This window comes from Orycteropus afer, unplaced genomic scaffold (assembly GCF_000298275.1).
Source record: "Orycteropus afer afer isolate SDZICR_OR568_19922 unplaced genomic scaffold, OryAfe1.0 scaffold00973, whole genome shotgun sequence".
Taxonomy (NCBI): domain Eukaryota; kingdom Metazoa; phylum Chordata; class Mammalia; order Tubulidentata; family Orycteropodidae; genus Orycteropus; species Orycteropus afer.
Window position 1 is genome coordinate 151,201 of NW_006922560.1, and position 27,567 is coordinate 178,767.

The 27,567-nt window shown below is 42.7% G+C and overlaps 1 protein-coding gene and 1 non-coding gene across 2 annotated transcripts in view; one reads left to right on the top strand and one right to left on the bottom strand.

Moving 5' to 3' along the window:
- Window positions 1-27,567, bottom strand: part of LOC103212462 (zinc finger protein 525-like) — a 58,075-nt gene that overhangs the window by 26,106 nt on the left and 4,402 nt on the right. The window contains 3 exon segments of the mRNA XM_042783362.1: window positions 22,642-22,654; window positions 23,005-23,089; window positions 23,091-23,760. Of these exon segments, the coding sequence (XP_042639296.1) occupies window positions 22,642-22,654; window positions 23,005-23,089; window positions 23,091-23,760 (768 nt within the window).
- On the top strand, window positions 10,833-10,939 carry LOC122151974. The gene has a single exon (XR_006164355.1). It is a non-coding gene; the product is annotated as a U6 spliceosomal RNA (small nuclear RNA).

Consider the following 27,567-nt stretch of genomic DNA (forward strand, 5'->3'; position numbering starts at 1 on the left):
ACCTCCAATTCTGATGCTTCATTCTTCATACAGTCCAGTTCTCCGATTATTTGCTCAGCATACACATGGAACAGGTACGGTGAAAGGAAAAAATCATGATGCACACCTTTTCAGAATTTACACCACGCAGTATCCCCTTGTTCTCGTCAAAAGATTGCCTCACTGTCTATGTACAGCATCCACATAAACACAGTTGAATGTTCTGGAATTCCCATTCTATGCAATGTTAGCCATAATTTGTTGTGTTCCACACAGTCCAATGCTTTTGTGTAGTCAGTAAAACCCAGGTAAACATCTTTCTGGTATCCATCTGACACCAGCATTGATACCCCTTTGTTAAATGTCGTCTTCTAAACCCCAGCTGCCTTTTGGCAGAACCCTGCTGATGCAGGGCTGCACTTGTTTTTAAATTACCTTCAGCAAAGTTTGCTTGCTGCATTCTGTTGCATCTCCTTTCTTTGGAATGGGCATGAATGTGGACATCTTCCAATCAGTTGGGCGCACAGCCTGTTATCAAAATTTCTTTGCAGACAAGTAAGCGCTTCCACCACTGCATCTGTTTGTTGAAGCATCTCTATTAGTCATTTTCTCAGTTACTGGAGGCTTGTTTTTCGCCAGTTTCTTCACTGCAGCTTAGATTTCTTAAGTACCATTAGTTCTTGACCATATGCAACCTCATGGAAGGGATGAACATCAACTAATTTTTTTTAAGGTCCAATAACTCTTTATTACTTGAATTTTCTTTTGCTACTTCGTGCGTCATTCACAGAAACTTAAAATATTGCCCACAGAATCTTAAATACTGCAACTTGAAGCTTCAATTTTTTCTTTAGTTCTTTGAGCTTGAGAAAAGTAAAATGTATTCCCTCCCTTTAAGTTTTCAAATTCCGATGTTAATACATTACACTGTCTTTTCCAAGAAGCTCTGATGGCACAAAGCCTAATGCGTTTGACTGCTAATGAGAAGGATGGTAGTTCACCACCACCCACTCCACAGAAGGAAGATGGGGCAATCTACTTCCATAAAGACTTACCACCTTGGAAACCCAATGGGGGTCACTATGAGTCAGGATCGATTCAAATGGCAATGGATTTTGTTTATTCCAGCTGACCTTTGAAATCCTATGTTTGCCTATTTTATTTCACATTTTTTCCACTTTAGCTACTCTACGATTAAGCACAAGTTGCAGAGTCTCTTCTGGTGTCCATTTTGGTCTTATCTTTCTTTTTAATGGCCTACTCCTATCTTCATGTTTGATGTCCCTGATGTCACTCCAGATTCTCCTGGTCTATTATTAGTAGAGCCAACCCTAATGACATGGACAGAGCAAAGCTTTCAGGCTGATGTTGTACAACTCAAAATGGGGGAAAAAAAAAAAAAAAACCCAGCTACAAACATCCATTACTAAATGGATCATGGAATGAATGAAGTATGACTCAAAGAAAATTGGAAGCTGTGGAAAATGAAATGGAACGTCTGAAGCTCGAGATCCTAAGCATTAATGAAATGGGTTGGTATTGGCCATTTTGAATAAGACAATCATATGGTCTGCTATGACAGCAATGGCAAATTGAGGAGGAATAGCATGGCTTTACCATCAAAAATAACATTTCAAGATCTACAGTGATCTTGTCAGTGATAGGATAATATCCACGGGCAACTGATATAGAAGCATCAGAGGACCAAGTACTGAGTTGGACTCACGTTTGTGGTACTATGGCCATCGTCATCATTGTCAATGTAAGCAGTTGTCTGATGGGTACAGAGTGACCTCATCAGGTGCTAGGGATGAGGATCTAGCTTCTCCAGAGAGTTTACTATCTGGGTCATTCTCCGAGATCCAGGAAAGGATGAAGGCAGGAGAACATGTAAAAAGACATCATACAGGTGTGGGTCTGTGAGTGGACTTGACCTTGAATGGTGGCCTTAAGAATGATGGCTGTGTTGTGTGGGACAGCAGAGGAGAACCCTGGCATACAAGAGAGGGAGAAGCACCAACAGGTAGTTCCCTATTCCGACTTCCACTTCTAGGCTGTGAACTGTACATGGCCAATGGCCTCTTGTTCCCATGGAACCCTGGTGTCTAGCATGATGCATGGCACGGAGCAGCACACAGTTGAGGTCTGTGCAGGGGATGGAGAAAGACAAGATACCACCCCCAGAGCCTCTGTCTGTTTCGCTTCGGATTCTCTATAGCCCAGAAGCTGACTTCAGGGTGCTGTGTGGGGAACAGACAGGAGGGAATACAAGTGGGACTAGGGAGACCAGTGATGGTGAGTGATAGTGGCTCCAGCTGCAGTGATACAAACGGAAATGGTAAGAGCTGGCTGGCATAGTGGATTTCCTGTTGGATTGGAAAATGTGGAAGTTCCATGGCCCAGGAAGTCTGGCCCTGATTGGCTGTGCTGGGAACAGCAGGAGGACCAGTTCATACAACTAATGTGCAAATTTATGCACCAACCACTAATGCCAATGTTGTACAAATCGAAGACTTTTATCAAATTCTACAGTCTGAAATTGATCAAACTTGCAATTCAAATGCACGGGTAATTACTGGTGTTTGGAATGCAAAGGTGGACATAATAAAAAGGATCAGTAGAAGGAAAACATAGCTTGGGTGATAGAAACTATGCTGGAGATTGAATAGATAGAATTTTGCAAGACAAGAGAGTTGTTCATTGGAAATACCTTTTCTCAGTAACATACACACATTTTCTCAAGGACACAAATGACTATGCATGCGCACCTTGCCAGATGGAATACACAGGAATCAAATCAACTACATGTGTAGAAAGAGAAGATGGAAAGGGTCAATATCATAGTCATAACAAGGCCAGAGGCTAGCTGCAGGAAAAATCATCAATGACCCACATTCCAGTTTAAACTGAAGCTAAGGAAAATGAAAAGAAGTTGGTAAGAGCCAAAGTACAGCTTCAAGCAGATCCTATTATCTGAATATAGAGACCATCTCAAGAGTAGATTTGACCATCTTCTGTATTTCCAGGATAATATTGTTCATACTAATCAGTGTTTTCCTTCACAATGTCCCTGTGAAACAGAAACACAGGGAAGTCCACGTCAAGTTGTTCATCACCAAAAGGGTAAGCTGTCACACTAGAAAAAAGAGGGTGACGTTTCACGGTGGGACTAGGTACTTCAACAGTAAGTTTCATGGGAAAAATCATGCAAATTTAGGGGAACACAAAACCAAGAAGAGCCAAAATTTTCCCAACATTTCCAGTTTATGTAGAGAGCTGGCAGAAGTAGAAAAAGACAAGAGAGGGCAGTAAACTAAGGGAGTCAGAATTTGTGGGGTCCTTGAGAAGGGACGGTGTGGCTGTACATAAACTGAAGCTAAGAATCTGAAAGTCAGACATAAGGCTCCCATGAAGGACTAGGGTTGAAAAAGATCTGTCTGTCTACTGTCTTTACAGAACTGCCAAGTAACAACCTCAGAGGTTCCCCCACTCTCTTGCTATACATACTCCTGAAGTATATAGAAGCAGGAGTCAGGAAATATCTGAGGGGACTGAACACTTAGAGAGGTCTGGTGGGAGTCCTATGTGATTTCCTGAGGCCTCATTTACACTGGAAGAAACAGCAACACTCTGCCATCTGCTGAGGAGGTCTCCAATGAGCACGGAGTCTGGATAGATGCTTCTCGAAGCAGGATGCCTCAACTATGAACTATATGAACTGCAAACTGAGGATCAGAAGGAATCAAGCACAGAAGGAAAACCCGAGGAGGCAAGACCACCCCTTCAAAACAGCCCTCCTTGTCCCTCTCAAAACCATGGCACTAAAGATGTCACAGTGAACAGACGATACACGTTGTAGGTTACGATGAAGACTCTGCCCTTGTCTTGGCTTGAGCTGAGCGCTACTGAGGATGCACTTTTACATCTGAAAGAGCAGTATGTGGAGTGCAGACAAGGAAGGAAGAGACATTTCCTTTGAGAGCTCACAAGAAAGAAATTTGTGTTTTCCCACTGGGAGAAAGTTTCCCCAAAAAAACATATAGTGTGGTTTCTTCTCTAACAACTGGCCCCTTACCTACTGTTAGGGATTGAATCGTGCCCCTGAAACTGTTGTTGTTAGGTGCCACCGAGTTAGTTCTGACTCACAGCAACCCTGTGTACAATAGAACGGAACAATGCCCGGTCCTGGGTCAGCCTCGCAATCCTTGCTGTGCTTGAGCTCATCATCACAGTCACCGTGTCAGTCCATCTCATTGAGGGCCTTCCCCTTTATCACTGACCTTCTACTTCTCTAATGCACTCTACTACCATACCAAGCATGATATCCTTCTCCAGGGAAGGGTCCCTTCTGACAATATGATCAAAGTAGGTCGGATGAAGTCTGGCCATTTCCCCTTCCAAGGAGCAATCCAACTGCACTTCTTTCAGGACAGATGTGTTCGTTCTCTGGCATCTTTGCTTCTTAACACTTTAAAGAGGTCGTTTGCAGCAGATGTGCCCACTCTGATTTCCTACCTACTGCTTCCACAGATGTTGACTGTGAATCCAAGTAAAATGAAATCCTTTACCACTTTAATCTTACATGCTACAAACCCTTACCCTTATACCTGTGAATGTACTTCCATTAGGGAACAAGGATTTCTTTGTTATATTAATGAAGACATGTCCTCAGAAGGAAGGATGGCCAATCTACTTCTGCAGTGATTCCACCTCGGAAACCCAAGGAGGGGTCGCTATGAGTTGGGTTTGACTTGACGACAGTAAGTTTGGTTTTTTTGTTTGGTTTTGTTCAGTATGTCTTAAGCTGATCACTTTTTCCCCTGTATATAAAATGTTGTATTTATCCACATATTGATCATTTCCAGAATTATTTATCCCTTATGTAGGCTCAGGTTTCCATTTTATGTTTTATTTTTAGTCTGAAAAATGAAGCTGATCACTTTTTGAGATATACAGAAACCTATCAGGCACAGAAGGAAGCTAGGAAACACAGAGGGGAAAAGACACGCCACACAGAGATCACCAAGTATCTTAGCAACAGAAGCTGGAACAATGACATCTACCTAGAGCCAACAGAAGGAGAAAGTATTCCACTGTAGCTGGCACAATGAACATGAACTTCTAGCATGCTAACCTGAGAAAATGTATTTCTATTAGAGCCATCCACTAGTGCTATTTCTATGATAGCAGCCCTAAGAAACTAAGACATCAATGTTCATATCTTGCTATATTCCTACCTACTTGGGTTTTTTGCTAGCTCTGCTTTCTTCTCCAATGTCCACAGTTCTGTCCATTTCTTCAAACTGGAGATAATATCCCAGAGGAAGTGATTCCTACTTAGAAGAAAAAGGGAATTTGATGTGCAATAGCTTTTGCAGAATACAATCCAAACCATGGATTCAGCTTAGAACTTCACAAATGTCTCTAGAAAAGTATTTCAAACAGTCACCTGCTGGTTGCCTCTTTGGAACACTTCGGGAATGTATTAAATACCTAGACATCTAGTGTTCTTCCAATAACTACCCAATCAAAAGCACAGAAGTCAAGTCAACTGGAGATACGGAAAGCTGGCCATAAGGCGTTGTGCTTACTTAAGGCATAGAACTGGCAGTGACCTGCAGTGAAATGGGCAAATCATCTGAAGAAAGGGGAAGGCTAAAGTTCCTGGGCTATATTATGAGCCTTCTCATTCCTGAATGAACTTCAACCTCTGCCAAGAGAACAGAGATTTCAAAGTCCATCTAGCAGGGCACGGGTTTGCAAGAGACTTACAGGGAAAACACAAACATATACAAGGTCAGAGCCTGACTTCTGCAGGGAAGCTGCTCACCGAGGGAGACCAGGTTCCTGTAGTTCTCCAGCATCACGTCCCAGTACAGAGCCTTCTGAGCAGGGGCCAGGCACGCCCACTCCTCCTGAGAGAACTCTATGGCCACATCCCTGAATGTCAACAGTCCCTGTAAAAAAACAATAAAAAAAGTAACAACAACAAAACTACTTCTCACAATTGGAAAAGGTAGAGTTCTTATTTTCACATAAAATAAGAAAAGGAGAAAGGTACACAGATCAAGTCGACTGATGTCAGAGATTTGACAGATTCACATAAGATAATACTGAGCAAGTTAATACGTCCCTAATTGTGCTGAATTACACTTTTCCATCATAGGATATGGACTCTATTGCATCACTGAGGATTTAATTTTGGTGGGTGATAAAAGATATAAGTAAATGAAAAAAAGTCCCACAGGGTCATCTGTGGATAAGTGCTAGACATTATGTTCTGCAGCACACTGTCAAAATCTATCAAATCACAGATGCTGTATGACAGATACAGCAATCAATCAAGTTCCCAACCCACAGGAACTCAAAGACATCTGGAAAAACGTTAGAGTACAAAGAAGTAACACCTATGACCTTATGTGTAACAGCGAAAAACTGTAAATGACCCATGTGTGTTCATGCAATGTAATGCATCACTTTCATTTGACCTGGCTAGCTATGGTCTTGTAACCAACCCCAAAAGATTGGATGGGTCTACACAAATAACATGCTTTTGGCCCACCAATGGGACTGGAAAGTTTGCTGCTAATACATGCAAGGAATGTGGCACCGTTGTGGGTGTGGGACCATGCAAATAAGGTGCATGGAGCATTAATGAGGGATTTGGTCATTTCTTGCCATTCCACTAGGTTATGAGACATCCCAGAGGCTGCCTCCCACTAAGAAGATGAGATGGAAGGACCCAGGATGCCTGTGCTAGGAACCTCCTCGACTCAGAAGACAGAGAGCTGTAGCACAGGAGACAGTGAGAGATGCCGAGAAGCAGATGCAGAGAAACGGTGGCAGTGGAGAAAGCAGGAGATGGCGCAGTGGGCTTCTCGGACCACAGAGGGAGAGAACTGACTGCAGTCAGACAGGTTTGCTGGCAGAGCGGGTGTCTCTGTCCACTTGGTGGCACGAGGCTTGCCAACATACAGAACAAACACAGCTGAGCAACTTCTTCCTGAGGCCTCCTGGAAGAGCAGGGTGCCTCCAGGCACTTACCTGCAGAGCTAAAGAGCTTTGTAACACTTGCCTGCGCAGAGCAGAGGCCAAATCGGCTCCAGCGGCCTGAGGGGCCAACGGCCACAGAGAGAACTGCCTGCGGTCAAGCTGAGAAGGACTACATCCTGAGCTGCTTCTAGTCCTCAAACTTGCCTAATAAATCCCAGAATCATGAGTACTGCCTGAGAGTTCTGTGTAGCCTCTGCAATGAATTATCGAATTCAGCAGAGAACAGAGTGCAGTGGGAGGGATGGGTGGTGTCAGAATTGGTGAAAAATTTTAGAGGGGGGGTTATGTGTGACCTCCACTTTATAGGACTCTGCCTTGGGCTGATGCAGGTGCTGATACTGTGGCCCCCTCATGAAGTCAGAGGAGGTCAGACCTCTGCCACGCCACTGTTACAGTTCATTAAGAGAACGCTCTAATGAGTATCTAAAAGAACAAGCTAGCTCTACATTCACTACCCTGAAGCAATTGCAAGACATATGTTGCGTAAATTTCCAAAATTTGAAGGGAAAAATGTAACGCACTCTCTGGAGAGAGTCTGGTTAAAACCATCACCTGAGGATGCCTTTTAAGAAGATCTGCACCAACTCTTGCCTTAGAACTGACAAGAGGGGCTCCTGAAGGAGGCTGTGCGTGATGCTGGAGGCCACAGTAAGGTACGGAAGGTTTACGTCTCACACCCTGTCAGCATCACTGTTTCTAGTTTAAGGAGAAACAAGTATATCCATCAGGTATGTTTAAAATAAGAGAAATCAAATAATGAATAACCAAGGTGGAATCAAGATGGCTCAAAGACGTAAATATAAAACCTAAGACTATAAAGTTCATTAAAAAAAAAAAAAATAGGGGCAAACTTACGAGCCCTTCTACATGGCATAAACAGACTATCAAGCATAACCAAAAATGTACCAACAGAGAAAGATAAACTAGATGACTGGACCTTCCAAAAATTAAATTCTTATGTGCATCAAAAGACCTCTCAAAAAGAGTTAAAAAATAACCTCCAAAAAAAACCCAAAATCACTGTCATCTAGTCAATTTTAATTCATAGTGACCCCACTGGGTTTCCAAGGCCATAAATCTTTGCAGAAACAAACTGCTGCACTTTTCTTCCATGGAGCAGGTGGTGGGTTCAAACCACCGATCTTTTGGTCAGCAGCCAAATGCCTTAACCACTATACCATCAGAGCTCCTTAGAAGTGTATCTACAGATTGAGAAAAAAAAAATGGCAACGACATACCTATCAAGTGACCTATCCCTAAATTTATAGAAAACACCTCAACATCAAAAAGATAAACGATGCAATTAAAAAATGGGCAGAGAACATGAACAGAAGCTTCACCAAAGAAGATATTCAAGCAGTTCAGCAAACACATGAGGAAATGCTTGTCATCACCAGCCATGAGAGAGATGCATTTCCAAACAGCAATGAGATACCATCTCACCCCAGCAACAACAGGAAAGTTCAACAAGACAGAGAACAAATGCTGGAAGGATGTGGAGATATTGGCTGGTGGGAGTATAAAATGGTACAACCACTGCAGATGATGGCATGGTGCTTCCTTAAAAAGTTGGAAACAGAAATCCAGTTTGATCCAGCAAGCCCACTACTAGGCATATACCCTGAAGAAGTGAGCGCTGGGGCACAAATAGATACATGCACAATCATGGTCATCCCAGCAGTATTCACAATAGCAAAGAGATGGAAATAAACTAAAAGTCCACCAATGGATGAATGGATAAACAATCTATGGTACATACACACAATAGAATACTATGCAACATTAAAGGATAATGAAGAATTTGCAAAACACCTCATAATGTCAGTCCCTTCCGGGACTTGCTCCCCGTCTCCCACCCAGACCTGAGGTGAGGCACCTCCCATGATGCTCCCCAAGGCTTGTGTCACTGGACCCCACCAGGAGATGGGATCTGTGTGAGGATGAGAGGAGTGAGGGAAGGCCCTGAACGAATGGGAGCGACCATGTCAGGCAGGCCCCATCAGAGATGAGCACATTCTCAGGACAGCATTTCACAAAGGAGAGGACCGGACCATCAAGTGAGACTGAGACTTACCTGGGGCAGAGCCATCCTGATCCTCTTAATCACTTATTCCTCTGAACTTCTTTCTCCGGCAAATGAGTCTCGCAAAATCAACCCTGAGTATCAGAAATACGCCGTTACATGTCTACAATCAACACATCCCATTCCTGTGCCACAACGGCACATGTAGAGGACCTCAGCATGGGGGAAGACGGTCCCTGCCCCGTGATGTACCCCAAGGGATACAGGGACAAAAACTCCTACAGGGAGACGGACGGGTCAGTTACCTCCCTCCCTGCCTGGAGCAGCCCACACTCTGGCAGCAGAGGGCCCTGAGCTGGGCCGGTCCCCAAGGGATACAGGGACAAAAACTCCTACAGGGAGACGGACGGGTCAGTTACCTCCCTCCCTGCCTGGAGCGGCCCACACTCTGGCAGCAGAGGGCCCTGAGCTGGGCCGGTCCTCCCACGCACGTCACAGGCTGCCCTGACAGCAGCCCCAAGCACCGCAGAGCAGAGCTCCTGCCAGGCTCCCCAGAAATGGAGGGCCTAGAGCCTCATGTAGGAAAATGGGTGCAGATTAGGACCACTTGGGCACGCTTCATCATCCTTGAGCCCGCGCCCCAACTACACTATGCAAAGGGGAACCTCTGGGAGGGACGCAGGCAACGTGTTTACAAAATGCCTCAGCAAACCAGTGTCGAGCCAAAGCAGGGCCGGCTCACAGGAGGCAAGTCCAACACACCTCCCGCCCTATGGCTCTGCTCTCTCCTGGACCACGTATCCAGGCGCTGGAAGAGGAAGGAGCAGAGGGAGACGTGCGGAACAGGACTGTGGCCTGGGGATGGGGTGACGGTGTGGCTGGAATGTAAACAGGGGGGTCGGAGAAGAGTGCCCTGAGAAGGCGACATTACAACCAAGAGCTGAGGGAGGAATGGTGCTCACCACATGCATGTGGGGGACCAGAAGGTATAGGCCGAGGATCCAGCCACACGAAGGCCCAGAGGAGTGAGGGATTCGGATCCTAGGAAGAGGCAGAAAGGCCCATGGGCCTGGAGACAAGAGGAAGTGAGCAAGGAGGAAAATGGGAGAAGAGCTCAGAGAGGTCCTGGGAAAGCAGACCAGGAAGGCGCTGCTCTCCGCCTAATTTTCCCTCACACCCTGAAGAATGCTGCGAATTGTATTCCTTCGCCCATCTTAAGATTACATGCACTGTCTTTTAGATTATCTTAGCTAAAACACTCAGAAATAATGTACTGTGTTGAATGTTTTTAAAACGTGCCAGGATGTTCACCTGAACCTCAGGAAGGTCAGAGCTGCCCTTAACTGAGAACTGGAGTCCAAGGGGAACACAGGCGGTCAGGAGGTCACTTTTGCACATGTTAAGATGGAGATGCCCAGTAGAGGCCCCAGAAGAGATTTCCAAGAGCCACTTGGTCGCATGAGTCTGGAAGTGAAGGGAGAGCTCTGGGCTACAGAGATGGAAGTGGAAGACTGTTATTTAAGGTGAGAGAGATGAGGTGAGGTGAGTATATGCAGATGAAAGGGTCAAGGATTCCATCCTGGGGCCGTAACTAAAATGATCAGGAAGTGGAAAATGAAGCAAACAGAAAGCCATTTACAGAATACTGTGATGAGCTCTGGTGGCATAGTGCCCAAGGCATGTGACTGCTAACCAGAAGGCTGGCGGTTCAAACCCACCAGCCACTCCTCGGAAGGAAGGTTGGGCAATCCACTCCTGTAGTGATACTGCCTCGGACGTGCTCGCTTCGGCAGCACATATACTAAAATTGGAACAATACAGAGAAGATTAGCATGGCCCCTGCGCAAGGATGACATGCAAATTCGTGACGCGTTCCATATTTTTTAATTGTCTGAGATATCTAATAAATAATGAGAATTCCAAAGGGGGGGAAAAAAATACTGCCTCGGAAACCCAAGGAGGGGTCACTATGAGTCAGAGCTGACTTGATGGCAGTGAGTTTGGTTTTTTTGGTTGTGATGTCCTAAAAACCAAGAAATAAAGTGTTTTGAGAAAGAGGGAATGATCAGCTGTGGAACACGATGAATGAATGAAGGCTCGCTTAGGTAGTAAGTTCTGAGCACATTTCTTCAATGTGGTAACAGTCCTTTATGTGAACAACCCACAGATAACATCCTCCTCAATGGACAAACACTGAGAGCTTTTCCATTAAGATCAGGAACACGGCAAGGATGCTGCTGTCACCACTGCCATTCCACATTGTACTGGAAGCCCTTGACAGAGCAAGTGTTGTTGTTGTTATGTGCCGTCGAGTTGGACCCGACTCACAGCGACTCCTCCTTGGGTTTCCGAGGCAGTATGTCTATGGAAGTAGATTGCCCCATCTTCCTTCCGAGGAGTGGCTGGTGGGTCTGAACTGCCAGCCTTCTGGTTAGCAGTCAAGTGCCTTAGGCACTACGCCACCAGAGCTCCCAACATAGCAATCAGGCTAAATCAAAAAACAAACCCCCTGCCATCGAGTAGATTATAACTCATGTGACCACGCAGGACAGTACAGAACTGCCCTAGAGGGTTTCCAAGGGTGTCAATCTTTATGGAAGCTGACTGCCTTATCTTCTTCAATTTTCTCCTATGCAGCAGCTGGTGGGTTCAAACCACTGACATTTTGGTTTGCAGCCCAATGCTCTAACCACTATGCCACCAGAACTCCTTGCAACTATACTGGGGTAGGGAAATGACATCCAAATTGTGAAAGAAGTAAAATTATCCTTCTGCAGGTGACGTGGTATTATATATAGAAAATCTCAAAAATTCCACAAGAACATTCTTAGAGCTCACAAATGAATTCATCAGAGAGACAGGGAACAAATCAAAATACAAAGTCAGGTGGGGTTCTAAATTCTAACATTGGCAATGAGCAAACTGAAACAGAAAATTAGCAAACAACTCCACTTACAAGAGTATCTAAAAAAAATAAAGTACCAACCAAAGTGAAAGACTGTACACAGAAAACTAGAAAACATTATTGAAAGAAATTACCGGAGTCTGGTTGTGCAGTAAGGAGCCCTGGTGGTCCAGTGCCTAAGGCATCTGACTGCTACCCAGAAACCTGACTGTTCAATCCCAGCAACCACTCTGCAGAAAGATGATGGCACAATCCACTCCTGTAAAGATTTACCACCTGGGAAACCCAATGGGGGTCACTATGACTTGGAATCAATTCAATGGCAGTGGGTTTGGTTTGGGGTTGTGTAATGGGTTTCTCTTTTATTTCTGGCCTTGAATTTGTAATTCTTCCAAAAATGGTAAGCTGGACAGCACTTTGCTCTGCAACTGGTCTCCATTACACATCTTGTAGAATGTGCTATCAAACAGTGACTTGAAAATCCACCCAATAGGATTCAGTGGCTTGCTGTTTATCCAAGGGATTGGTCAGTTGGTGGTCCTGCTGTAAAGGCCTCATCTTTAAATTGATAAGGAATTTGCTTATATAAGTGGCCAACTCTACAGAAGTTTTGAGAAAGAGAGAGAGATGAGGCAAGGAAGGGACCTCGAGACCCTTCTGCTGGAGCAGCAGTTTGGAGCCAGGGTCCCTTCAAAAGAAACCTGCTAAGAGCTGTAATACAGGTCAAAGGCTGTTAACAATGAAGGTGGCAAAAGGGCCAGGGCAGGACAGGACATGGCAGCAGGGAGCCAGTGGCAAGTGGCTGGGAAGGTGGCCCAAGTAGCAGGGTTGGCAGTGAAGGCAGAGGCTGCTGCTAGAAAAGTAGCCTGGAGAGCTGAGCAGCTGCTGCACTGGCTCTGAGCTGGTCCCGTTAGCAAAGGAGGGGGCAGAATAGGGAAGCTGCAGAGAAGTGTGTGCGCGTGTGGACAAGAAGGGCCTGCATGGTCGCGTGAGCAAGAGAGCCTGCTTTCACAGCAAAGAGCAGCTGAGAGCTGTCCTGACAGGAAGCGGTCCCATCCATGAGGTGAGGGATATGCGCTCCTCCTCAGGGGAGCCTCCCAAACCCCGCCTATGTGCTTCCGGATACTGAGCTGTCCCTCTACTTACAACTGGATCCTGATCCGAAGCTGTAGCCTGTTACATCCCTCACAAACCATATAACTTTAAGTATGGTTTCTAAATTCTGTGTGCTCACTCCAACGAACCGTCAAACCCAAAAGAAGAGAGTGCCATGGGAGAAACAGCTTTACCTCAGAAATGTGGAAACCAGAGAATACACTGAAGTCTATTTAGAATGTATTACGATTATATTTAGGAAAGAATACCATGCATACGTCATAGGATGCCATAAAGATCATTTCAGAAGATAACTGTTAAAGGACATCAAAACGGACTCCTGTATTCAACAAAATGGCATCAGCGGTGCAGTCCCCCCACCACACACACACCTCAATACTTAAACCTAATAAAAAGCTCTTGTTAAGCCCAGCTTTCCTGTAAATCAAGTCTCACTCCTGGACCAGTAAGATCCTGACAGTGCTTAAATTGTCAACCACCCAAACCCACTGAGCACAAGTAAATTCGGACTCATAGCAGAGCTTTGGGGCACAGGAGAACTCCCCCATAGGGTTTCTAAGGCTATAAGTTTGTACAGGAGCAGAGTGCCACACGTTTCTGCTAGGAGGCAGCTTGTGAGTTCGATCCCCCAACCTTCCAGTTAGCAGCCCAGCACTTTTAACCCGTGTCACCAGGGCTCTTTAAATGCTATGAATCAATCTGCATAAGCTCTTTTGCTTCCAATTTGTAAATAAAAAGCCAGTTAATGCTTATACTTGGTGGAGTACCCCTCTACTTTAGGTTTGGTGCTATGTGACTGGTCAACTTCAGCCTAAATAAAGCTCAACGCAACAAACGCAAAGCACTGCAGTCAAGTCAGATCCGACTCACAGCGACCCCTCCTTGGGTTTCCCAGGCAGTATCTCTACGGAAGTAGATTGCCCAACCTTCCTTCCGAGGAGTGGCTGGCGGCCTTAGGCACTACGCCACCAGAGCTCCAATAGATGAATTTTCTTGACTCAAACAGTTTTGACAACCAATAGTGAAAAACTAAAATTCAATAAGCTAACCTTCTTCACCCGCAATATGCTTGACACAGTAATATGGATTGCTAATGCAAAGCTAAATCCATTTGAAACAACAACAAACTTTAAATGTTCCTTTTCAAAGGCCTCCCGTGGTGACAGTTCAGTAACTTCTTCCCCCCACTTTCTGTCCCAGTCCACCTCACTCCTGCAAAGGGACGAGGCTGAAGCAGACCTGGCGGAGACAAGTCACTGCTTTTGTTTGTACGCAGGAAGACAGGAGTTCCGGGTCTCAGAAGAGGCGGGGCTGAGTCCCAGGGAACCGGGAGAGGACCGGCGCGCCGCGCTGCCCTCCAGGGGCGACGCTGAGGGGTGGGACGGCAGTGCCTCCAGCTCTCCGGGTGACTTTACCCGAGGAAGGAAGGGCGGGAATCAGGGAAGGGTTTCAACCAGGAAAACGACGCGGCAGAGGGTGTCTACGCGGCCCGAGAGGTCGATACATCAGGAAGGGGAACGTCCCAGCGCCATTTTCTAAACAGAAACGGACGCGGACTCCCGACCGGAGACGGCGCGACCTGGGCTAGAAACACACTATAACCACAAGACGATTTCGGAGGGCGGGAAGGGCGGCTAAGGGGACTTTAACGTTCAGATGAACCCCCAGGGCCGCCTGCAGAAAACAGAGACGGTAGAGCGTAGGTTAAGACCAGCAACACACTAACCTCCAACCTGCGTAACCCGACTCCTCGTCTGCAGTAAACCGCGCAGGCGCGCAGCGGGACCAGCCACAACAGCTTTGGGGCGGGGCCAACCGGAGAGTGGTGGGCGGGGCGAAGGGCCAGGCCTGGAAAGGAAAGAGACTTTGAATAATCATAGTGGTAGTATTGTACCAAAGAACATTAAATGGTCACTATATTTTCCACTTCAGTAAAGAATGTTGTTGGGATTCCTGTTGGGATTGCACTGTACCTGTTTTCACTGTATTAAGTCTTTTCAAGCCATTATCACAGACAAGTGATATTCAGACAAGTGAATGGTGAGGCGGGGCCACGGGACGGGGTGTGTGTGCTTCAGTGCGCAAACGCCCTGGCCCCCATGTTTCCCAAGAGAACTCCTTGGGTTTCTCAAAAGGTCACGTACTGACTGACCCTTAATGGAAACAATGACAGTCCAAATGATCCAGAATCACCTCCCTAGACAATTAAGGACTCAATCCCAGGCCAACCAAAAAGAAAACGTACTAATAACAATGCCCTATTTTAAGTTCTGGTGGCATAGTGCCTAAGGCATTGGACTGCTAACCAGAAGGCTGGTGGTTCAAACCCACCAGCAACTCCTTGGAAGGAAGACTGGGGCAATCTACTTTGGTAGAGATACTGCCTCGGAAACCCAAGGAGGGGTCGTTATGGGTTGGAATTGACTTGACGGAGGTGAGTTTGATTTGGTTGGTGTAGGGTAACTATGAGTCTGAATTGCCTTCACAGCGATGGGTTGTTTTTTGTTGAATGGCTAATGATAGCATCTTTTCATGTTTGTTGCCTGCCTGAATGTCCTCTTTGGTGAAGTGTCTCTTCATACCCTTTACCCATTTTTTAATTGAGTTACTTGTTTTCTGTTACTAATTTTTTCTACGTATGTTAGACATTTCACGATCACCAGATATGTTGTTTCCAAAGATTTTGTTCCCAATCTCTAGGTTGTGTCTTTACTCATTTGATAAGTGTATTTAATTTTTACAAGGTCCTGATCATTTTTAATTGACATCTGCTATTTGTGCATTTGTAGTTATGTTTTAGTCTTTTTTTTTCAAATTAGTTTGTATAATTTTCTTATGTTTTCTTCTAGGAAATTTATAGTTCTAGGTTTGATATTCAGATTTTTGACCAAGTTTGAGTTAGTTTTTGTGTATGGTGTGAGGTATGTGTCCTGTTTCATTTATCTGCAAGTAGATATCCAGCTTTTCAGCCTATTTATTAAAGACATAGATTCTTTCCCATTGGATGGACATTAACCCTTTGTCAACTATCAGTTGTTGATACATAGATGGATGGATTTATTTCTGGGTTCTCTATTCCACTGGTCTGTGTGTCTCCCATTGGAACAGTATGGGACTGTTCTGATTATGGTGACTATATAGTATGTTTTGATATTGGGGAGTGTAAAGTCCTACTTGTTCTTGTTCTTTGGTACAATACTACCACTATGATTATTCAAAGCCTCTTTCCTTTCCATATAAAGCTGGTCACTATATTTTCCACTTCAGTAAAGAATGTTGTTGGGATTCCTGTCGGGATTGCATCGTATCTGTTTTCACTGTATTAAGTTTTAAATCCATTATCACAGACAAATGTGTTTTATAATTTCAGTATATCTTTTGTGTCCCTGGTTAGGTTAATTTGTAGGTATTGTACTGTTTGGGGCTACAGTAAATGGTACTACTTCCCTTTTTTTTTTTTTTTTCTAATACTCCTTGTTGGTGTAAAGGAACCCAACTTATTTTTGAGAGTTGATCTTATACCCTGCAACATTGCGGAATTTTATTATACCCAGTAACTTTATATTCAAATCTTCTGGATTTCTGTGAATTGGGTCATGTCACCTATGAATATACGTTTACTTCTTCCTTTCTGATTTACATAACTTTTGCTTCTCTTTCTTGCAGTATTACTGTGGTTAGGACCTCCAGTACGATATTAACAGCGGCGATAATGGGCATTCTTGTCTCAGTCTCATTCTCAAGGGTAAAGCAGTATTTCTCCATTGAGAATGTTGGCGGTTGATATTGCCTATATGTACTTAATTGAGAAATTTCCCATCTATGTATATTGCTGAGAGTATTTATCAAAAAAAAAGTGTTGGATTTCATCATCTTTTATGCATCAATTGATAGAATCTTGTGGTTTGACCAGGCTGTTTTACAAAGACAGAAGATACCTCAACTGCTCAGGTCATTCTCCCGAACCAGAGATAAAAAGTCATGCATGATTCTTTGTCTCACAGTGAACATCATTAGCCTTCAATTATCTCTACCATATGAGCAGACCCTAGTAATTTCTTAAGGAGCTCTGGTGGTACAGTAGATAAAGCATTTGCTGCTAACCAGAAGTTCAGTGGTTCAAAGCCACCAGCTGCTCTGCAGAAGGTAGATGGGGCTATCTACTTCCATAAAGATTTATAGCCTTGGAAACCCAATGGGAGTCGCTATGAGTTGGACTCAACTTGATGGCAGTAAGTGTGGATTTTGGTATCAATGATGTTCGTTACTGAACTTTCTATTCCACACGCATGCATGAACGGCCATCAAGTCGGATCTGAATCATAGTGATTCCTCAGGTTTCCGAGGCAGTATCTCTACGGAAGTAGATTGCCCAAACTTCCTTCCATTCTGTATCACATAATTAATATTTTGGAACCAATAACACAGACATACTTCCTTAGCTTCAGATGTATTAAAAATCAGGCAGAGTGTGTTTTCCATTATACATCTTCTTTTCCAGAATTTTCAACTGTTCTCATGGCCTAAGATGGCATATAAATGTGTGGGTGCCTTAATGCTGGTCCACAGGGAACTGACAGTATGTAGACGTGGCACCTCAACTCTCCCTGCTGGTCCCTCACTGCCCTCACTGGGCTCACTCCCCATCTCCCACCCAGTGTTCTCCTTGATCTGTCTCTCAATTCGTTGAAGGTACCTATATATAATTATTTTGAAGTCCTTATCAGAGATTTCCAATGCTGCATCTTCCTCAGGGATGTATTTTGGGTCAGCATCCTGGTCCCTTGTTTCTCTTGCTTCTTTGTGTGGACTATGACGCTCTGTTGTTTCCAAGGGATTGTGATGTTTTTGTGTTTATATTTAATTGGTGATTGTATGTTGGAGTGACTTGCCCACCATTTTTCTTTTTTTTTGTATGTTATCTGTGTAAGCAGGTTACTGTGCTGTGCTCTTCTATTTGCTAGTTGGCAGCACTTATACACTCACCACACTTTCCTGTTGTCTGCCTCCTGTATGTCCCTGCCATCCTTTGCAAATAGAGCCTATTCTTAGGTCCCTGGCATCCAGATGAGAATGCTGTCACTTTAAAATCCAACATGGCCACTGCTTGTAAACATTCAAAATGGCTGCGCCCTCAGTCACTTGAAATATCCAAAATGACCACTGCTTGTAAACATTCAAAATTGCTGTACCCTCAGTCACTTTAAATATCCAAAATGGCCACCACTTATAAACTTTCAAAATGGCTGCACCCTCAGTCACTTTAAATATCCAAAATGGCTGCCACATGTATATGATCAACATTGCTGTGCCCTCCAAGCAGCGGAAAGTCCACAACTCAGGTTGTCTCCCTCCGTGCTGTTCCCTTCATGGTCATAGGCCACCAGTGTAGTCTTCCCTGCAGCCCTTGGTGACCAAGGCTGATCCTTAGGTCAATTCTCAGGTCCGGCCACCACCTGGAACTATTCAAGCTGTTGGTCCCATCAAAGTAGCTGACAGTCCACTGCTCCAACTGTCTCCATACTCACTGTTTTCAGTCAGGTTTTTCCACTAGTTGGTGCCTAATCCACTTCTGTGTACTTCCTTTCAAGGCTCAGGGCTCTAGGATTATCTTCTGTACCTCTGTCATTTGCTTTCTCTTTGTTAAAGAGAGTCTGTGTAGCTTGTCTGTCTATTGCTCCATTTTACTCTGGAAGTCCAAGTCTGACTAGTCTTAAAGGCACTGAAAACTCTGCCTCCATTATTAAAGAGGGCACTACTAATCTGTGGTGTGACGGGTAATATTAATACACAAAATATCACCGCCAACAGATCAAGTGTTGATGAGAAGTGAGGCTCTGGGTAATGATATGTTTGATACTTTTCTGTAATCCTATGAAGATGAGTATAGAGAAGCTGGCTGATTGGACCTACTTAAAACAAAGTACCAAAAGAAGAGATGAGCTCAAGGCTTCACTCACTTTGCTTCTCTAGAGAATCCAGTGTAAGACAGACATCAGACTTGGTAGAGGGTCAGTGAAAAAGAGGAAGATGAATTGACACAATGGCCGCAACAATACAAACACAGCAACAATTGTGAGGATGGTGCAAAACTGGGCAGCATTTAGGTGTGTTGTACAAAGGGTCGTTATGAGTCAGAACCAATTTGACAGCACCTAGTAACAAGCCTCCAAAACTGAGAATAAGTGTCTGTGGTTGTAAGCTTCTCAGTCTGTGGTATTTTGTTACAGCAGTCCCAGGAAACTAATACAGAATCCATTGTTTTCTTTAAGATTGGCCACCAGGGGAACCCTTTAAGACCATGGCCCCTAGCTGCCCTTCAGGTCTGGAATTGAACCCACTCCTGTGGCTTCCCCCCAAGCAAAAGACAGGCATATGAGCTGAACATTTACATTAGGTAGATACACTCCTTGGAGAGAACAGTCATGGGAGAAGAGAAGGGGTGTGTACGCACAGGGAGACAACTTGGAGAGCAGGAGTGCATGGAGGGATGGACACGGGGAAGAGGTAACTATTCGGAGGAATTGGGAGGGGAACTGTTGCACTGTGGGAAATTGCAGTCAATGTCATGAGACAAAGTGTATGTGAGCTGCTGTATGGAAAATGAATTTGTTCTGTAAACTTTCACTGAAATCACAATAATAATAATAAAAAAAGACTAGCCACCAATAGATATTAATTAAAATGTTTTGGGTAGTGAATATGTCGTTTCTTGTTTATCCAAAAAAAAACCCTACCATTCTGTATCCTCACTCTTAGAGAAAACTCATTAAATTGATCTTTCCAAATTATTTTCACCCTTCTTTCTGGTATTTTCATTTATTATCTAACATTTTTTATATGCTTAATACACTTGCATTCTTTTACCACTTGGAAATCAAAGCCAGTGAAAGTCATAGGTCCTATTTAGGCACAAAAAGGACATGTAGATATATAATTATACAATGCATATCCATGAACAGTGAAGCAGAGTATGAAAATGGGCAGTTTTTGCTAGGTTACTGGGAGGTTGATTCAAATCCACCTGGTGGCACCATGGAACAAAGCCCTGGCAATCAACTTCAGTAAGAATACAGCTATTGAAACTCATAGACTGCACTTCTATTCTGAAATGCATGGGGTTGCCATGAGTCAGAATCAACACTATGGCAATGGGTTTGGTTTTTGCTTAGTATTCTGATTACAGTCACATAAATAATCAGGGACAGAATACAGAGAGAATAACTCAAGTGAAAATTAAACATATGCCTAGAATTGTATGTTTGATTTCACTTTGGAAAGAAATCATTTTATGTGACAGTGTACTGTTAATGTCTGTTATGAGGTGGAGTATGATTTTGTTGGTAAAAAGATGACCATCCATTCAGGGTCATGTAAAGAACGACTAAAGCTTATTTAGACAAGATCATCTATGATGATCAAAAATCTAAAAACCAAACCTGTCATCGTTGATGCCAACTCATGGCAACACTATGAGCTTCAGAGTAGAACTGCACTCCACAGTGTTTTCTTGGCTATAGTATGATGGTAGCAGATGTCCAGTCTTTTCTCCCATGGCAGCAATGGGTGAATTTGAACCATCAACCTTTCAGTTAGCCGAAGGGAAACTGCACCACCGAGAAGCCTTAAGACCTGTGATACATTCTGAATAATATGGATTTATTATTACGTCCAGCAAAACACAATGTTAGTAGTTTACAGTGAAGTCAACATTGACACTCTATTTTGGTTCTTTTGATTAAATCCTCCCCAATGCAGGCATACCTTGTTTTATTCCACTTTGCTGGTATAGTGAGTTTTTTAATAAATTGAAGGTTTGTGGCAACTGTGTTGTGCAAATCTATCGGCTACATTTTTCCAACAGCATGTGCTCACTTCCTGTCTCTGTGTGTCACATTTTGGTAATTCTCACAATATTTCACTTTTTCAGAATCCTATTACACATTTAACAGACTACAATATTTTTTATATGCACTGGGAAACCATAAAATTCACGTGACATGCTTTATTAAGATTTTCAATCCATTATGGTGGTCTGGAACTGAGCCTGTAATATCTCTGAGGTATATCTGTAATTGCTCTCAATTTCCAAGAATAAGACTGATTTCTTATTCTTATCAGCTATTGCAATTAATATAAGGTGACCAACAGCCTTCTGGTATTTCTACTATTAACTGTCCTCAGTAAATTTTCATTCTGGTCTTATGAAAATGTCAGGCCCTCAATGGTCCGGTTTGCTCTGTTTCATGGTCTTTTGGTAGAATAATCCTTTCATATAACTCACAACACTTGAAGGTGGCTCTGAACATATGTTTCATGATAAGTCAGTCATTGTTTTGCCTCCATTCTTCACTCCTCATATTCTCAAATTGTCACCACGCTGTATGTGAAAGGAGTCCCTGGGTGGCACAAACATTTAAGCAGTCCATGACTAGATGAAATGTTGGCAGTTAGAAATTATCCAGAGGCTCTTGGGAAACAAGCCTGCCAGTCTGCTTCCAAAAGGACAAAGAGTAAGAGTCAACTAGATGGTAACTAACAACAGGTTAAAATTAAGGAGTCTTGGTGGTGCACTGGTAAAGCAATCAGCTGCTAACCAAATGGAAGGTTGCTTGAACCCACTAGCCATTCTGCAGAAGAAAGATGAGGCAGCCTGATTCCATAAAGATTGCAGTCTTGAACACCCTGTGGGGCAGTTCTCTGTTTTACTGGGTCACTGTGAATCAGAATCAACTTGATGGCCAAGGGTTTGGTATCTGGGTTTTGTTCTTTTAGGAAACATGGTTATGAAAGATCCCCACCTAGTGAAGGACCTTTCTTCTCATTCATCACTTCCCAGAGACCATCATGGTAACACATAAAAAGACAGTAATGAAGGCATAATGGCAAAATTTAAAACTTTAGTGAGAAATTCATTAGTAATAGAGCCTTTTCAAGAAACTTAAAAAAACAGAAACAGGTTTTATTGAATTAAGAGAGAACTTTCCACACATCTTTCCTCCTCTGACATACATGTCATTCATACTGTAGAATGTAACATTTGAAGTTGATTTATTTTTAAAGACTACAGAGATTTACTTCTCCCTAGTATGGTTCAAAACCACCAGCCACTCCTCGGAAGGAAGGTTGGGCAATCCTACTTCCGTAGTGATACTGCCTCGGAAACCCAAGGAGGGGTCGCTATGAGTCGGGGCCGACTCGACGGCAAACAACAACAACAACAACAAGAAGTATGGATTCTGATGTGTAATAAATACACAGATAAGGTTTCTCTCCAGAATGGATCCAGATGATTTGCAAGCAGTGCATGCTAATTAATGACCTTGACTTCTAGCTTCCATTTATGATTTCACTCCTGCATAAATTTTCTGGTGTTTAGTGAGTACTGAGCCCCATTTAAAGGTTTTTCCACTTACTACATTGTTAAGGTTTCTCTCCCCCATGAATTGTCTGACATTCTGCAAGTTTTGATGTTTGGGTAAAAGCCATACCATATTATTTCACTAAGGTTTCTCCCCAGTATAAATTCTATAATGAGTTGTAAGGCTTTTTTATCTTGAGTTACATTTATATGGTTTCTCTCCAGAATGGATTATGCCTACTCACATCTGAATCAGATATAGGACTTCCCATGCTTTTCACCAGGAGTTCTGGTAGCATAGTGCCTAGGGCACTTGACTGCTAACCAGAAGGCTGGCAGTTCAAACCCACCAGCCACTCCTCAGAAGGAAGTTTGGGCAATCTACTTCTGTAGTGATACTACCTCAGAAACACAAGGAGGGGTCGCCATGAGTAGGGTCTAACTCGATGGCAAACAACAACAACGCTTTTCACCTGTGTAATTTTCTCTATAGTAGGAATTCGCTCATGACCCCAAAGGACTGACCAACTGCTAAAAGCTTGGCCACATTCACTACAGTGGTAAGACCTCTCCTGTATGGATTCTCAGGTGAATTTTAAGACTTGAATTCTAACTAAACTCCATGCCACATAAATTACATTTATATTGTCTTTCCAATATGGATTTTCTGGTGTCTAGTAAGGTGTGAGGGAGAGTTAAAGGCTTTGCCACACTCGTGACATTTGTAAGGTCTGTCCATCAGATGAATTCTCTGATGTTCTGTAAGGTTTGCTCTTTGGGCAAAAGCCTTCCCACACTCATTACATTTGTAAGGCTTCTCTCCAGTATGAATTCTTCGATGTTCCACAAGTTTTGTTCTTCGGGTAAATGCCTTCCCACATTCGATACACTTGAAAGGTCTCTCTCCTGTATGAATTCTCTGATGAGATGTAAGGCCTGAAGGTCGACTAAATTCTTTGCTACATATGTTACATTTATATGGTTTCTCACCAGTATGGATTCTCTGATGTCTAGTTAAGTTTGAACCACAGTAAAAGGATTTGCAGCATACATTACATTTGTAAGGTTTCTCTCCTGTGTGAATTCTCAGATGAACCGCAAGATGTCCTTTTTGAGTAAAGACCTTTCCACATACATTACATTGATATGATTTCTTTCTAGTGTAGATTCTTTGATGTTTAGTAAAATTTGAGCCACAGTAAAAGGCTTTGATACCCTCATTACACTCATAAGGTGTCTGCACAGAATGTCTTCTCTGATGATTTGTCAAGACTGATGTCTCGCTAAGGGCCTTCCCAGATTCACTATATTTGCAAGGTTTTTCTTTAATTTGTGTTTTCTGGTGTTGTGTAGGCAACAATGTATATATGAAAACTTCCCTGTATTCATTACAAATGTTGGTTTTGACACTGGAAGGGATATTTTGACATGGTGGAATTGAAGAACTACTGCTGAAAGAGTTCTCTACTTGATCACATTCAAACGTTTCCTTTCCAGATTGAAATTTTGGCATTTCTGTCAGGTGTGAATGAAAGCTTAATTCAATCTTTTTTTCAATACATATCAAGTACTTGTTTTCTGCATCTCTTCTTATATGCTGGTCTCTTTTAACAGTGAGAACTTGGTTCTGGCCTTTCATTGCTCTTTTGTCATTCCTTTCATCTTTTCCACATGGACTCTCAAACGCAGGCACATTTTCTCTGACTTGCCTGAAGTCAAAATCCCCAATGCCATGATTTTCATTTCCTTCCAACATCACTGTCGGGTATAACTCTCCTGTATTAATGATCTCTTTTGGTGATGATTCCTTGATTGCACATGTAGATGAGATACCTAAAAGATATAAAGAATCACAGGCTCCCTATTAACAACAGAAGGAAAATATTTCATATTGAAAATAGAATTTTACTTCAACAATACTACTTAAAATGAAGAGTGATGAAATTTCTCCAGCTCTGGTGGTGTAGTGGTTAAGGCACTTGGCTGCTAACCAGAAGGTCAGCTGCTCCATGGAAGGAAGATAGGGTGATCTACCGTAAAGATTTACAGCCTTGGAAACCCAATGGGTCACTATGAGTTGGAACTGAGTTGATGGCAGTGAGCTTTTTTTAATGGCCTTCAAATGTGTGGGAGCACAAAGTTCACACAATTCATCAATAAAGAAAGAAAGATTATAATGGAAGCATCAGAACACAGTTAAAGAGAAAGCCGACACACTATGGAAAATGCAACTACTGTCAGTGAAGACTATCACAGAAAGTGTGAAACAGGAACCTAACTTACTTGTAAACTTTCACCAAAAACACAATAAAACATTATTAAAATAAAGAAGAAATAATGATTACATGTATTTCAAATCCTTTTCAGGGATGCTAAATTTCAAATGCCCTGTGACTATACCACTTATACCATGGAAATACATGTAAGCCTAAGAGAAGGTGTATTTTTCTACCACCATCTTCAAGAACATATGAAAACAAGTATTACATTAATGCAGGCTGATGCAGAATCATTGTACACAAATAAATGTTAAAGAAGACAATATATATCTTAATCCAGAATAAAGTTATCCAATGAATAAGATAAGTGGCAATTCAGAACTTCAAACAAGAAAAAACACAAAATCAGGAAGAATTTAAGGAAACATCATTGTTAGAATAGCAAAATACATTTCTAAATACCTGTTTATAAACTGTCTGTACCCATGTAGTACAGGCATTTTGCAATGGGGCTTTGAACCGGTTTGAAACATTTTGAATGTGTCAGCTGCCATTTTTAAGTGGTCACCACTGCCTGTTGCCTAATCAGGTCAAAATTCCATGCACATGAGATGTGGTTGCCATACAATACGTATGCTCCATCAGCTATCACTGAAGAGTTCTGAACTGATTTGAAGCCCTGTTTTACAACAATAATGGGTGCATGGCAATTGTGTTCCATAACAGAGACTGAAAATTAGCATCAGTAAGTCACAATGAAAACTGATACATCAAACAATGTAGCAAACCATGATAAATACAGCAGGTACTTAGTAAAAAAGCAGGAAGAAACAAAATCATAGTGTGTGAAATTATAAAGACTTCTCCATTAAGAAGAGAAAGGACTTCTAATCCAGGGAGAGGAAACAGAATGAGAAAAAGAAAATATGCTGAGAATAACTCATTTTTAAATATTATATTCAGCTAAATATATAACATTAGAAGAATGAAAATTGGGATTTGCCCTTAATGGCCAAATAACTAAATGACTCAGAGCACACAATGGCTTGTAACGAAGGGTGGTGTTAGTAGCAGCAGTTGAGTACAGAAAACTTGCTGGGAATTCCAGAGACCCCTGGAGTTCACTGTACAGAGAGGTGGTCAGCATTATACCTACTGCCATCAAGTAGACTCCACCCCATAGCGACCCTTTTAGGGCTGAGTAGAACATAGGTTTCCAAGGCTTTAAATCTGTACAGAAGCAGAAAGGTTCATCTTTCTCCTGCAGAGCGGCTGGTGGGTTTGAACCACCAACCTTCTGGTTAGCAGCTGAATGCTTCAACCACTATACCACCAGAGCTCCTTGTCAGCAACATACGCAGACAAGAATGGCCAGAAAACATAAGGATACAACTGAGGTCTGAATCAACAAGAAGAGGTGAACATTATACTAAATTCAGCTTTAAAGGAAAATGGGGATAAACCAGTCTGCAAATGTTAAGTGAGGAATGAACTTCCAGACTTTTACAAGTTTTGTGGAAAATGCAGGTCATAAGCCGCAATGGTGCAGAAATACACAAAATGCAAAAAATGGGCTAAGCTTCCTGTCAAATAGAAGACATTTAATTATTCATTTGAAATACCAAGCTGCACATGATGAATACAGATAGCAGAATAAATAATAAAGCATTTGGAGCAAAAAATATAACTTGTTAAAATGTAAGCAAAACCCAAGAAGCTATGTTTAGAAGATTTCCATCGTATACAATGGAAAAAGCAACATATTTTATATAAGAAGTTATGGCACGTCGAGTCTATGCATTTCTCAGATTAAGACAGTAACTCAACACAGAAAAGTATATTCTGGGAATAATCAAAATTCCTAATGTAAAAATTCAATTAATTTAGGTGGGAAAAGTGAACTTTGGGAGAAGGTACCAAGTCTGGTGAAACAAAAGTAAAAGGAATATGATATAATCCTATACCTAGAAAACCCAAGAGACTCAGTCAAAAATCTACTAGAACTAATTGAGAGACTTAGCATCGTGGCAGAATACAAGATCAACATCCAAAAATCAGTTGCATTCCTCTACACCAGCAAAGAGATTGCTGAAAAAGAAATAAGGAAATCAATACCATTTACAATGGCTACCAAAAAAAAAAAAAGTAAAAGGAATAAGAAGATCAGATTTAAAAACAAACTTCTGGAGGTTTCGTAGGTTTTTGAGAAATGGATGGTTGACTCCTAACCTTCACCCCTTGCCCAGGAAACCTTCTTGTAAAATAGATAAAACAATATTCATTCTTCAATCTCATAGTTTCACAAAGTACAGATGAAAAGCACTGAACACTAACAGTATCATGAAAAATGTGTAACTGATGGTTAAAAAAATAAAAGCCAGTTCATTCATAAAACCTGGAACCATGCAAGGCAAAAGCAGGAGTACCTTACACGGGTGAAACAAAACCAGCAACAAAAATGGGTCATCGCTCAGCTGCACAAGTTCCCTCAGTAGCATGCATCAGCGGGCATGTGTTGAAGGAGAATGACGAAGGCACTCACATGGGAAGAACAAAGTGACATGACCAAGAGTCTGGTGCAAAGCCTCACAGCTAGGAGAGCGTGTGGACACGGACACTGCCGTCACTAAGAGACTCCTACAGCTGTCACTGTGTCTCAAGGGAAACGATAATCAAAATTCCTAATGGAAAAATTCGATTAACCTAAGCGTAACTGGAGGAGCTCTGGTGGTGTAGTGCCTAAGGCACTTGACTGCCAACCAGAAGGCTGGCGGTTCAAACCCACCAGCCACCCCTCGGAAGGAAGGTTGGGCAATCTACTTCCGTAGTGATACCGCCTCGGAAACCCAAGGAGAGGTCGCTATGAGTTGGATCCAACTCAACGGCACATAACAACAAATAAGCGTAACTA